The sequence below is a fragment of the Suncus etruscus genome, chromosome 17, assembly GCF_024139225.1.
Source record: "Suncus etruscus isolate mSunEtr1 chromosome 17, mSunEtr1.pri.cur, whole genome shotgun sequence".
Lineage (NCBI taxonomy): Eukaryota > Metazoa > Chordata > Mammalia > Eulipotyphla > Soricidae > Suncus > Suncus etruscus.
Genome location: NC_064864.1, coordinates 36498304 through 36512967, shown reverse-complemented (window position 1 = coordinate 36512967; position 14664 = coordinate 36498304). Strand labels below are relative to the sequence as shown.

The following is a 14664-nucleotide window of genomic DNA, read 5'->3' as shown; positions in this document are numbered from 1 at the left end:
TGACCAGGCACCGCCAGGTGTGACTCAAAACCAACCAACCAAACAAACAAACAAACAAACAAACAACTCAAAAATAAAATTGGGGAAAGTGTTACCTCCCATTTTCTTTTCTCTAAGAGTGGCTTTAGCTATTCATGGGCATTTTTTTTGGGGGGGGTCACACCCGGCAGCGCTCAGGGGTTACTCCTGGCTCTATGCTCAGAAATCGCCCCTGGCAGGCACAGGGGACCATATGGGATGCTGGGATTCGAACCACTGTCCTGTATGAAAGGCAAACACCTTACCTCCATGCTATCTCTCCAGCCCCTCATGGGCATTTATTGTTCCAAAGTGCCATGTTAGGACGTTTGCCTTGCATGCAGCTGACTCAGGACGGACCTTGGGGTTCAATCCTTGGCATCCCATATGGTCTCCCAAGCCAGGAGTGATTTCTGGGCGAATGCCAGGAGTAACTCCAGGGTGTCACCAGGTGTGGCTCCAAAACCAAAAATACTACTACTACTACTACTACTACTACTACTACTAATAATAATAATAATAATAATAATAATAATAAATGCATACTACAGATACTATAGAGATTCAAAGGGTAATCAGCAACTACTTTGAGAAATTATACCACAAAACAAGAGAACCTGGAAGAAATTGAGCCAAGATGATCTGTCATATCTTTTCTTATTTTTTGGGGGGGCACACCCGATGACACTCAGGGGTTACTCTGGCTATGTGCTCAGAAATTACTCCTGACTTGGGGGGACCATATGGGAAGCCGGGATCGAACCAAGGTTCATCCTGGATCAGCCACGTGTAAGGCAAATGCCCTATGGCTGTGCCATCCCTTCAACCTGATCTGTCATATCTTTTTTTTTTTTTTTTTTTTTGGTCTTTGGGTTACACCTGGCAGTGCTCAGAGGTTACTCCTGGCTCAGAAATTGCTCCTGGCAGGCTCGGGGGACCATATGGGATGCCAGGACTCGAACCACCATCCTTCTGCATGCAACGCAAACGCCTTAACTCCATGCTATCTCTCCGGCCCCTCATGGGCATTTATTGTTCCAAATGAATTTCAGGAGTGTTTGTTTGATCTACTTCTTTGAAGAATGTCATGGGTATTCTTTGAGGGATTTTATTAAATCTGTACAATGCTTTCGGGACTATTGGCATTTTAATAATGTTAGTTCTCCCAATCTTTGTACAAGGTATATGTCTCCATTTCCTTGTGTCCTCTTTTATTTCTTTTTCTTTTTCTTTTCTTTTCTTTTCTTTTTTTTTGGTTTTTGGACCACACCCGGTAACGCTCAGGGATAACTCCTGGCTATGCGCTCAGAAGTTGCTCCTGGCTTGGGGGACCATATGGGACGCCGGGGGATAGAACCGCAGTCTGTCCAAGGCTAGCACAGGCAAGGCAGGCACCTTACCTCTAGCGCCACCTCACCAGCCCCCTTTTATTTCTTGAAGCAGTGTTTTTTTGTTTTTTTTGTTTTTTGGGCCACACCCGGTAATGCTCAGGGGCTACTCCTGGCTATGTGCTCAGAAGTTGCTCCTGGCTTGGGGGACCATATGGGACACCGGGGGATCGAACCGCGGTCCATCCTACGCTAGCGCAGGCAAGGCAGGCACCTTACCGTTAGCGCCACCGCCCGGCCCCTTGAAGCAGTGTTTTGTAGTTTTCTTTGTATAGCTTAGAGCAGAAATTAATGAATTGGAAATCCAAAAAACAATCCGTAAGATCAATGAAAGCTAGAGTTGGTCCTTTGAAAAAATAAACCAGATCGATAAGCCACTAGTAAAACTCATAATGAAAGGGAGAGAGAAACTTAATAAGCTGAATTAGAAATGAAAAGGGAGGGCTGGAGCGATAGTGCCATGTTAGCAGCCATGTGTAAGGCAAATGCCCTATGGCTGTGCCATCGCTTCGACCTGATCTGTCATATCTTTTTTTTTTTTTTTTTTTTGGTTTTTGGGTTACACCTGGCAGTGCTCAGAGGTTACTCCTGGCTCAGAAATCGCTCCTGGCAGGCTCGGGGGCTCTTTCCAGTATATACCAAACAAGTGTTTATGGCTGTAATAAAAGTTTCCTAAAAACTCACAAAAAAAAAAAAAAAAAGAAAAGAAAAACTTATTTTCCCTTTGGGTTGCCTTTTTCCCATTAAAAACCAAGACTACAAAATACTGCAAATTGGGCCGGGCGGTGGCGATAAAGGTAAGGTGCCTGCCTTGCCTGCGCTAGCCTTGGACGGACCGCCGGTGTCCCATATGGTCCCCCAAGCCAGGAGCAACTTCTGAGCACATAGCCAGGAGTAACCCCTGAGTGTTACCGGGTGTGGCCCAAAACCCCCCCCCCCAAAATACTGCAAATTGTTAGCCTGTGATAATATTTTAGTTCTAATTGTTTATATAGGGAAATAGAAAACTAAAAATTGGGGCTAAAAAAACTAAAAAAAAGCGGTAGGGTGTTTGTCTTGCATATGGCCAATCCGGGATGGACCCGGTTTGATTTCTGGCATCCCATATGGTCCCCCGAGCATGCCAGGAATGATTTCAGAGCACAAAGCCGGGAGTAACCCCTGAGCATCGCCGGGTGTAGCCCAAAAACCAATCAATTAATCAATCAATAAACTGCTTTAAAAAAAACTAGGGACCAGAGCGATAGTGCAGCGGTAGGGCGTTTACCTTGCATGCTGCTGACCCAGGATGGACCTTGGTTCGATCCCCAGAGTTCCATATGGTCCCCCATGCTAGGAGAGATTTCTGAGCGCATAGCCAGGACTAATCCCTGAGCATCACCGGGTGTGGCCCAAAACCAAAACCAAACCAAACCAAAACAAAACCCTAAAATTGTATTTAATTATTTTTTAATATCTTTATTTAAGCACCATGGTTATACAAACATGTTTGTAGTTGGTTTCAGTCATTATAAAAAACACACTAGGGCCCAGAGAGATAGCACAGCGGTGTTTGCCTTGCAAGCAGCCGACCCAGGACCAAAGGTGGTTGGTTCGAATCCCGGTGTTCCATATGGTCCCCCGTGCCTGCCAGGAGCTGTTTCTGAGCAGACAGCCAGGAGTAGCTCCTGAGCAATGCCAGGTGTGGCCCCCCCCCCCAAAAAAAAAAACAACACTATAAACTAAAATTTTTTAAATGATACTTTAACCTGTTTGGTTTTAAGTCCATCCAGATAGTATTTATTGAAATTTACCTTAAATCACGTAGGTGAATGGCATTGTATTAAATCCCTCAAGAAATACCTTAAGACCTGAGCAAACTGGTAGTTGAACTATTACTTTCTGAAGCTATAGATATTAACAGCTGATATATATGTGGTATGAAATTCCAACCTTGAAATTAAGAAGTTAAAATAGGAAACATGGGGGCCGGGTAGGTGGCGCTGGAGGTAAGGTGTCTGCCTTGCAAGCGCTAGCCAAGGAAGGACCGCGGTTCGATCCCCCGGTGTCCCATATGGTCCCCCCAAGCCAGGGGCGATTTCTGAGCACATAGCCAGGAGTAACCCCTGAGCGTCAAACGGGTGTGGCCCAAAAACCAAAAAAAAAAAAAAAAAAATAGGAAACATGGATGTATGGTAACAAAAGCATATACATATGCATATATACACATTTTTACATATACACATATATACATACATATGTATATATACTATGGTGATCATTTCAATATATACATATCAAAATTTTTATGTTGTACAGCAGAGACTAATTTCATATGATATCTCAAGTCCCACACTTCGCAGGGGTATGGCCCCAAAACAAACAAACAAAACCTAAACCAAACAAATAGATAATTTTTTTCCTTCACTGAAATGTTAAATATAAAAATGTTGTATCCTCTTGGTGGACGTCAGAATTTTGTTAAGGAAACTATTTTTAGCTGACCTCTAAAGCTAGCCTCACAATTATTAAGGTGTTTTTCATTAGATGATATTAAAGATGTTTCTTTTACTTATTTATTTGGTCATGGGAAGCCACACCTTCAGGGCTCAAGGTTTATCTTGACTCTGAACTCTGGGATAACTTTTGGAGAGGCTCAGGGAACTCTACAGGATCATGGGGTTCAGACCCAGTTTGCCTGCAAGGCTATCTTTGCAATCTCTTCAGGGCCCCCAAAGATGTTTCTTTTAAATGTGGTCACATTAAAGTTTTTTTTTTTCCTCCCTAGTCCTCCCTTCACCCTTCCCCGACTCTCACCAGCGTTCTTACTGCTGGCTACTCAGTTATTACCATTATAATATTATTTAAGGTAGCTCTGCCGGGTTTATTTGAGTCCTGTAGTCTAGTTTTCTCTTTTAGCCTGGTTTTCTAAATTGAGTAGACAAAGAAGTTTATTTCCTCTCCTTTTCACTTCAAGATTTGTGATTTAGATTAGGTAGATAGAATGAAATTTGGGCGCAGCCCCTTCCCTTAGGAATCCGTTTTTCCCAGACTTCCTCCTTTCCCAGCTGAACGTGCTTAAATCAGAATGAGTTCCTAGTGAAAGGACTTCAACCCCCAGAGTTCCCTGTGTGCGCATGCCCTCTCTTCTTACAGTTGTCAAAGTGCTTTTGCCAGAGCGGTCCCATAATCAACCTGAAAGAAGAAAATAAATACTGTACATTTAAAATTTTTTTATCGACCCTTAAAAACTGGACACTCAAAGGTAACTGCTACTAAAATTTTGTTATTTGAAATTGGGTTATTGCATGTAAAGGAAGACCTATTGTGTGTGTGGTGGGGGAAGGGGAATGAGGTGTCTATTTCTCTGACTTTGCTGTAAATAAGAAAGAACAACAACAACAAAAGCCCTATCAGAACAAACTATACAAATAGTTGACAAAAGGGAAGGTATATTAATTTTGTAAGTATTATCTTGATCCACTGCTTACCTTTTGTTTGAAAGGATCTTATTTATTAAAGATGGATCTTGACCTTGACAGTGAATGTATGCAGAAAGTGAAATTTAGATATTTCAAGAGTGTTAAGAAGAGAAATGTGTGTTCTTGGTTTGTTACAAAATTGAATTTAATAAATATACTAATATTAATTCTAGCCTTTATAAAATATTCTCAGTTCAGCTTTTTGGCTTTTTACAATAGTACAGCATTAATTTTTCCACCCATAGCATGTAGTTTAAATAGAAGGTATTCACAAAAAGTATTGATATATGTATTAGAAAAGCTGAATAAAATAAAATGATAATCAAAGGTTTGTTTCAGCCATGATGATATGGATATTGTAAAGACAATATTAGTCCAGTGGAAGGGACTCAAATCCTAGATTATAGTAGTTTATTGCAGCAACGAGGAAACCAAGTCTGAAAAGCAAGCAGGAAAATGGCTCTTTCTATGACCATTCCCCTATGGCAGCAATAGAACTTTGTACTGTCAAGAGTCCGAGCTCTGCCTATCTCTTTGTGTCATGTTTTACAATGCTTATCAAAGCCATTGTTTTAGACCAAAGGAACTTAACAACCATCTTAAGTAGCTTTAATTGGTAGTTTCTGGCAATATTTGTGATGAATATCATATTAGGTTCATTTTTTTGGGGGGGAGAGTGGAAGGAGAGAAACAGCAGTAAGAATGGGAGAAAGGCAGTGAATGAAGAGTAACAAGAAGAGTAGGTAGCTGTGGAATATTTCCTTGAGTTCACTATTTTGCCTTTGTGCAACTTTTAGCCATTTTACAAATTGAGCTTAATTAAATAACTTTTAATTCCCATTTCTTTATCTGACTATTGACATATGGAATGGTAGCATCTTCATTTTTAATCCTTATTTTTAACAAGTTATTATCACGAGGATGTCCAAATGCAGAGCGTCTGTGTGCATTTAAATGCCCTTTCACTAATGTCCTGATAAAGATGCTTCTCTATATACTGGAGTTAATTGCATTCGGTATATTAAAAACTTGGTTGGAATTATAGTGTCATCTAAAATAATTGATCCGGCTCCTTTACCTTCCAAATATATACATTATCTAAGGTCTCAATACTTTAATATTCATATATTTACGTTATAAGGAACATCTAACTCAAATGATAGCTAATGTATATATGGAAGCCTCCTAATTTTGAGTGATTACAAATTTCACCCTTGACTAAGAAATCACAGGCTGTAAGGCAGAAATGAATATAGCCCTTGTATACGAAATGGAAAATACCACACACTCCATATATGGCTAAATGAAGCAGTGATGGCAGCGCACTATAATTACAATGTATGAGAATGTGGGACTTTGTACTACTCTATTTTTAACACTTTTGGTAGCATATGGTAATTCGGGGTCTTCAGACCGTAATCGTTCCCTGTTAATACCAGTGATAAGAGAATGGGTTTTAAATTTGTCGGTCTTGTGATCAAGGCAGCAGCAGGATGATCCAAAAATGAAAAATTGAAAGCCCCAGATCATCTTGACTCCCTAAATTCTAAAGTATTAAGAAAGCCCACCCCACCCCATCTCACCCCCCCCCCACTCCCCCTACTCTCTCTGACCTCAAATCCAACCAGACCTTTTTCTTCACGATGCTAAAACATTCTCAGGCTCTTGTCGAGACCTGAAACACCGAGATGCCAAGAAATCTTGTGCGCAGGGATTGAAGTCAAGAAAACTGGAGAATAAGCAGAAAACCCTAATCCCTGGGGGATGGAAGGATGTAGGCTTGTCCAGATTTTTCCATAGATTTTGATCGCTTTAAAAAACGTGCGTGTGGGTTTTATTTTTTATGTTTCCTTAACAAAATGGAGTAGTGGCAGCTACCGAGAGACCAGAGAATGAATGTGCAGCTGAGTCCACCTCCTAACAAATGCCCAGGATTTCGTCCCTTCTCAGTTCGCTGCAGCTAAATGAAACAATTACTGAGGCTGAAAGGCAGTTGGCAATCAAGAGCGTTAGGGGACTATTTCTTTAAAGGGCCCGGGGTGTTGGGGGGTGTTGGGGGTGCGGGGGTGGGAGAAAAAGGGTCCAGTGTGCGGGTGTCTTTTTAACCTTGCTGAAGGACGCGGCAGTATTTATTGACGTATGCAAATAACTGGGGGGAGGGTGGTGCTTGGGGAAAAAAACAGGAACCAGCTCCGTTTCTCATTGCAGGGTGAAAGCTCTGAGTTCCGGTAAAGGGGAAAAAAAGAGACGTGGCGAAATCGCCCGTCTTTCTGTCTTAAAAGCACATTTTCTCACTAGTCCTGAAAAGGAACCGAGACACCAGCAAGGGTGAAGACAGTATTTTTTTTTTAGAGACCTATGGGAGTCCCCTCCCTCCTCTCCCCCTCTTGCCCTCCAACTAGGGGGTGCACGGGGGTGGAGTGGGGGGAGAAGGTGGTGGCAGTAGCTCGACCTGTTCTGCTAAAATAGAGATTATGGCTTTGCAGTGCAATTGGCTAGTAACTGTGGCATTGGGATTTTTTGCAAGGAAAACATCCACCCGCTCCGGGGAGGGGCATCGAGGATCACATTGACAAATAACGCATCTCTTGCTTTTTTTTCTTTTCTTTTTTTTTTCCTTCCCCCTTGTTTCAGCTGCACAAACCATGCAGGATGATTTACTGATGGACAAAAGCAAAACCCAGCCCCAGGAGCAGCAGCAGCAACGGCAGCAGCAGCAGCGACAGCAGCAGCAGCAGCAGCAGCAGCCAGAGCCCAGCGCAGCCGAAGTCCCGTCCACCAGCCTCTCCGCCGAGACCCCCAAGCCGGAGGACAACAGCGCAGTGCCGGCTCTGAGCCCTGCCGTCGCGGCCCCGGCCCCGTCCCCGTCCCCGTCGGCCTCCAGTGGCCCCGACAAGATGCAGATAGAGTCGCCGCTCCTGCCGGGCTTGAGTTTCCAGCAGCCGCCGCCGCCTCCACCGCCACCGCAGGAGCCCACGACGCCCGGTGCGTCGCTGTCCCCGTCCTTCGGGAGCACCTGGTCCACGGGCACCACCAACGCCGTGGAGGACAGCTTCTTCCAGGGCATCACGCCGGTCAACGGGACCATGCTCTTCCAGAACTTCCCGCACCACGTCAACCCCGTCTTCGGGGGCACCTTCTCCCCGCAGATCGGCCTGGCGCAGACCCAGCACCCCCAGCAGCAGCCGCCGCCGCCCGCGCAGCCCCCCCAGGCGCAGCAGCAGCAGCAGCAGCAGCGCCGCTCGCCCGCCAGCCCCAGCCAGGCGCCCTACGTGCAGCGCAGCGCGGCGGCTGCAGCGGCCTACGGCCACCAGCCCATCATGACCAGCAAGCCGTCGTCCTCCTCCGCCGTGGCCGTGGCCGCCGCTGCCGCCGCCGCCGCCTCGTCCGCCTCGTCCAGCTGGAACACGCACCAGAGCGTGAACGTCAACGCCGCCGCCTGGAGCGCCCCGTCCAACCCCTGGGGAGGCCTGCAGGCCGGCCGGGACCCCCGGCGCGCGGTCGGTGTGGGCGTGGGCGTGGGCGTCGGGGTGCCCTCGCCGCTCAACCCCATCTCGCCGCTCAAGAAGCCCTTCTCCAGCAACGTCATCGCGCCCCCCAAGTTCCCGCGGGCCGCCCCGCTCGCCTCCAAGTCCTGGATGGAGGATAACGCTTTCCGCACTGATAACGGGAACAGTCTGTTGCCATTTCAGGTAATGCCCTCCTTGCCCCGGTGCATGCCTTTCTCCTACTCCTAGTCTGCCCTTTCGTTTCGTTCTCTTGCCTTTTGTTCACACACACACACACACACACACACACACACACACACACACACACACACACACACACACACACACACACACACACACACACACGCCATGCCTAGCATCCCTTTCCCCTTGCCTCTTCTTCATTCAGGCTGCCCCATTAACCGGGACTAGGGTACTGGAACATTGCTCGTGAATATGCTCAAGGAATCATATTCTTGCATCCTTTCAGGGTTAGGAAAAAAAGGACCTTTTTTCTTTTCTTTTTCATACACCGTGGTGGTGTCTCTTCATTTTCACGTTCTTTGACAAGTAAAGCTGCAGGTGTGTAGCAAGGAGCTTGATGTAGTTCTAGGATAGAGTAGGCAGTTCTTGTTCTGAGTATCTACACATTTTTTTTTTTTTTGGGTTATGCAATCCTGATTTCACGATGCCCCGTGCCGGTTGAAAATCTTCCACTTCTAGAAACCCACCCTGCTCTTGAAGAGGTGAACAGCCTTTGCATGGTGCTGCTGTTTCAGATCGTTGCCTATGCCCAATTAAACTAATATAAACACATGTGTTTATGTCTTGCAAAAATGCTAGCATCATTTATAGCAATCAACAAATTCCCCGTCGGGAAAATTATGAGTGTGACATTCTAACAAATGCTGGAACTCTATAAGAAATGGAGGTGAAAGAGTGAAAAATCTCGGGGGTAACCCATCCCGGGCTCTCTGGAAGAATTAGAAATCGCCTTTTTTCTTTTTTCAAAGGAAAGAGACAATAGGACATGACCTTCAGAGCCATATTGCAGTGGAGTCTTATTTGTTAGTTAGCACTGAAATATTTAAAACTGCAGTGCCCTTCACCAGTTGGGTTATTTAAGAAGACGACGAAGATCAATTACATTATTTGAAACTAGGCAAAGTAAAGGTTTTGCATCTTTAATGAAAACCGAGCCTTGTGTCTTGGTGTTAAATGCCCATGAAAAACCCAGGAAGTGCCCTAGACAGTAAGGTTGAATGGAGTGTCCTTATTCTGTTCTTTTCTTATCTAGCACTGGGCCACATCTGTTGGGTGGGTTGGGGTTGGGGTGGTGAGGGGAGTGTTAACTGGGGCCTTTTGTTCTTAGGCATCATTTATCTTTCATTTACAAATTGATTTGGCCTTAAGCTTCTAGGCTTAAAATAGGAATAAAGAAAAGTAGCTTGGATGGTTTGGATAAGATCCTGTTAGGGTGTGGGTGTGCAGGTAAATGAAATATATCCTTTGAACATTCCTGGAAAAAAGATGATAGAACCAACTTTCTGCCAGAGGTAGTTTAAGCATGTATTTTTAGAGGGAGTCTTATGACTCTGTGCCCCCAAGATATTCCAAAGGAACCACAGATGAAAAATAAGGGGCCACTTGTGGGAGAAGGGGGTTGCACAGGAAGTAAACAAGATCAGAAGGGGGTCACTCCGTGAATTAGGTTGAAGAACACTGATTTGTGGTATGAGTTGCATCTGGGGCCTACATTTTCTTGTTCATTATGTTCCAGATGTAATGTTTCGAATGGCTTCCATTTGTGAAGGAACTAGAGTTACTGAGAAACAGGTGATTGTCTATACTAGGCATGCTTTTTTTTTCCTTTTTGGTTTTGGGGCCACACCCAGAAGCGTTCAGGGGTTACTCTTGGCTCTGCGCTCAGAAATCGCATCTGGCTCGGGGGACCACATGGGGATGTCGGGGATTGAACCCGCCTTCGTTCTGGGTTAGCCGTGTGCAAGGCAAATGCCCTACCGCTGAGCTACCACTTCGGCCTCTGTGTGAGTTTTTAATGAGGACATTTTTTGGGGGGAGTTTTGGGCCACATGCAACAGTGCTCAGGGGCTACTCCTGGCTCTGTTCGGGTTATTCCTGACAGTGTCCAGGGGACCATAGGTGATGCCCAAAATGAACCCAGGTTGGTTGTATGCAAGGTAAATGCCTTACCTGCTGTACTATTTATCCATTCAGGGCCCCGTGGGAGGGGAAATCTTATAAAATTTTTTACAGGGATTCTCCAGGGTTAGAGGATATAATATTAAAGCACATTCCTTTCTTATTATTTTTATTTGTTTTTGGGGGGCTACACCTGGCAGCGCACAGGGGGAATCCAAGTTGGCTGCCTGCAAGGCAAAATGGCCTACCACTGTGTTATCATTCCAGGCCCCTCCTTTGTTGCTGCTGTTGTTCTTTTGCACAGCAGTGCTCAGGGCTATTCTAGGTAGGTTGCTTGGGGTTGCTTAAAGAATCAGGGTGCATTGGGGATCAAACATGGCCTCCTGCAAGCAAAGTGTATGTTTCATCCTCTAGATAGAAGCATCTCTCTTAGACCCTCTTTTTTGTTGTCTTAAAGTGGTGTGTGTGGGGGGGGGCAGGGTTAAGGAGAAACTAAAAGGTGAAATTGCTTTGTTAGAGAAAAGGAGGAATTTATTTTCTGGAATTTATCTTTATGCTTATTTTTGTAGGATATATAGGACCAGAAGACTTCATTTGGTAGTAGAGCCCCTCTGTTTCCTTTTTTTTTTTTTTTTTCCTTTTCTTTTGGGTCACACCCGGCAGCGATCAGGGGTTACTTCTGGCTCTCTGCTCAGAAATCGCTCCTGGCAGGCTCGGGGGACCCTATGGGATGCTGGGATTCGAACCACCGTCCTTCTGCATGAAAGGCAAATGCCCTACCTCCATGCTATCTCTCCGGCCCCTTGAGCCCCTCTGTTTCTTTTTTGTTTTTGTTTTTGGGCCACACCCAGTGGTGCTCAGGGGTTACTCCTGGCTGTCTGCTCAGAAATAGCTCCTGGCAGGCACGGGGGATTTTATGGGACTTTATGGGACACTGGGATTCAATAGCCCCTCTGTTTCTAACAATTCCTCTTATTCCTCTGATTTTCTCCATCTAAGTTTAGTTTTAGAATACCTTAATTAATCTGACATAGAGGTTTTGGAGTTCAAAGCTGATGAAGGTTTTTACTCTTTTCAGGGCGGGGAATTGAATCTGAATATAACTGGTATTTGATGAATTATTTCTGGAAATGAGGTCTGGGGAGAAATTAAATCAGTAGAGCGTGTCAGTTATTTTTCTCCAAATCATTTGCTAATGATGCTAAAGAGAGCCAGGGTGGATTGAGTTTGGTTTCTTTGCATCCTTGTTGAAGCTATTTTTATTTATTTATTTATTTATTTATTTATTTATTTATTTATTTATTTATTTTTGTTTTTGGGCCACACCCGGTAATGCTCGGGTTACTCCTGGCTATGTGGTCAGAAATGGTTCCTGGCTTGAGGACCATATAGGACGCTGGGGGATTGAACTGTAGCCCACGAAAGGCATATGCCTTACCACTTGCGCCACTGCTCTGGCCCCTTGATGCTATTTTTATTTTTATTGTTGTTGGGTTTATTTTTCTTTTATTTTTTTCTTTCTCCTTCTTTTTTTTTTTTCTCTTTGAGAATCTCAAGGCTTATTTCTGACTTACTCTCTACTGAGGGTTGATTTCTGCTGTGGTCTGGGGACCCTGGCATATGGTTCTGGGGATTAAATTGGGTTTGCAGTATAAGGCAAGTGCCTTAACCTCTGTACTATCTCTCTGTGCTATTGATGAGGTAAAAATGGTCAACAGATTTAAAGGAGGAGAGATTCTTTTAAAATTTAACATTTTTCGGGGCCAGTGTGGTGGCACTAGAGGTAAGGTGTCTGCCTTGCCAGCACTAGCCTAGGACGGACAGCGGTTCGATCCCCTGGCGTCCCATATGGTCCCCCAAGCCAGGAGCAACTTCTGAGCGCATAGCCAGGAGTAACCCCTGAGCATCACCGGGTGTGGCCCAAAACAAACAAACAAAAAATTTAACATTTTTTTTTTGGTTTTTGGGCCATACCCTGCAATACTCAGGATTACTTTCCCTGGCTTTGCACTAAGGTGTCATTCCTCACATTGTTTGGGGACCATATGGGATGCCAGGGATTGAACCTAGTTTGACCACATGCAAGGCAAATGCCCTACCCACTGTGCTATTGCTCTGGCCCCTAAAATTTAACTGGATATATTTAAGCTCAAGAATAATTTCTTCATGAAAGTTAAACAAGTTATATAAAGTGGCTAGTATAGTACCATAAAGTACCACATAAACGTTTATTTTCATAAATGCCATAAAGGTGACTGAAAGTTCTACACTATTTTATAGTATTGAATACTCTATGATATTTATACAGAGTACTTTGAATAACCCAAACTTCGGTATAATGTCATCTAGTTCTAATATTTTTCTCTCTGATCTGAAGGTTCTCTTTTGTCTTTATAAAAATATGATCATTTGGGCCCGGAGAGATAGCACAGCGGCGTTTGCTTTGCAAGCAGCCGATCCAGGACCAAAGGTGGTTGGTTCGAATTCCGGCATCCCATATGGTCCCCCGTGCCTGCCAGGAGCTATTTCTGAGCAGACAGCCAGAGTAACCCCTGAGTACCGCAGGGTGTAACCCAAAACCAAAAAAAAAAAAAAAAGATTATTTAACTCTTCCTGGCTCCAGGCTCAGAAATTGCTCCTGGCAGGCACGGGGGACCATGTGGGACGACAGGATTTGAACTGATGACCTCCTGCATGAAAGGCAAACGCCTTACCTCCATGCTATCTCTCTGGCCCCACATTTAACTCTTCTGAGTGACCCTAACTTACATGTTGTTTCTCATTGAAACTTTTTTTTTTTTTTTGGTTTTTGGGCCACACCCATTGACGCTCAGGGATTACTCCTGGCTATGCGCTCAGAAATCGCTCCTGGCTTGGGGTACTGTATGAGACACAGGGGATCTAGGCTGGTGCATGCAAGGCAGATGCCTTATGGCTTGCACCACCACTCCGGCCCCTCTCATTGAAACTCTTAATGTTATTTTTATACTGCTGACAAATTGAGAATTAGTGCATTTACACTATTTTCTCACGATCATATGTCCAATTAATTGGCAGAATTGGTATTTGAACCTCAGCAGTCTATATTCAGAGCTTGTGGAGGGAGGTGTTTAGTATCTTAACTATAAGTCTTTAGGACATCCTTTATCAAAACAACATGCGAGCATAAAATTGCCCTGATTCTGCTTGGACTTTATAATGCACTCTGGAAACTTGAAAAGTTTTGTATTGATAAAAATATAAGAAAATTATAGTTCTCATATGTATCCAACATGTAGACTTTTAGTTGTCCATATTTTCCTAACTGAATTAATGTATTTTAGAGGTTTTTTTTTTCCCCCCTTTGGTTTTTGGACCATATTTGGTGTTGCTCAGAGATTATTCCTGGCTCTTTGCTCAGAAATTGCTCCTGGCAGGCTCGAGGGACCATGTGGGATGCTGGAGATAGAATCCGGATCTATTCTGGGTCAGTCATGTGCAAGACAAATGCCCTACTGCTGTGCTATCACTCTGTCTCCAATTTATGTATTTTTGAGAATTATATTTTTTGGAAGAAGTCAAACTATGGGGGCTGGAGAGATGGCATGGAGATAAGGCGTTTGCCTTTCATGCAGAAGGATGGTGGTTCAAATCCCAGCATCCCATATGGTCCCCTGTGCCTGCCAGGGGCGATTTCTGAGCATAGAGCCAGGAATAATCCTTGAGCGCTGCCAGGTGTGACTCCTCCCCTGCGAAAAAAAAAGAATCAAACTATGGTTTGTCTTTTTTTTTTCTTTCAGAACCAGGGATTGAATCTTGGGCTTTATATGTCCATGCTCCCTGAAACATGCCTTTATGCCCTCTTCCCTCCCAAATTGAAAATTATTTTTATAGGGCCGTAGTGGTGACACAGTGGTAGGGCATTTGCCTTACACACAGCTGACCTAGGACGGACGATGGTTTGATCCCCCAGCGTCCCATATGGTCCCCCAAGTCAGGAACAATTTCTGAGTGCATAGCCAAGAGTAACCCCTGAGCATCACTGAGTGAGGGCCCAAAAACCACAAAAATTTTATTTTTTATAGATTTTATATTTTTGTTTTAAGTCAAATGTAATTTATTATTATGAATTTACTACTTACCTATATTTTTTTTTGTTTTTGTTTT

General features: G+C 44.3%; 1 protein-coding gene across 4 annotated transcripts in view; it reads left to right on the top strand.

Annotated features, from left to right (window-relative positions):
• The window catches only part of CPEB3 (cytoplasmic polyadenylation element binding protein 3), a 221457-nt gene that overhangs the window by 42751 nt on the left and 164042 nt on the right, over positions 1–14664 (top strand). For 3 of the 4 annotated variants that reach the window (XM_049790850.1, XM_049790849.1, XM_049790847.1), the window contains exons 1-2: positions 4529–4650; positions 7502–8559. In XM_049790850.1, coding sequence (XP_049646807.1) covers positions 7513–8559 — 1047 coding nt within the window. In that variant the 5' untranslated portion in view covers positions 4529–4650; positions 7502–7512. Of the gene's footprint in view, positions 1–4528; positions 4651–7501; positions 8560–14664 lie in introns of those variants that run through there. The other variant, XM_049790848.1, reaches the window with a different exon arrangement.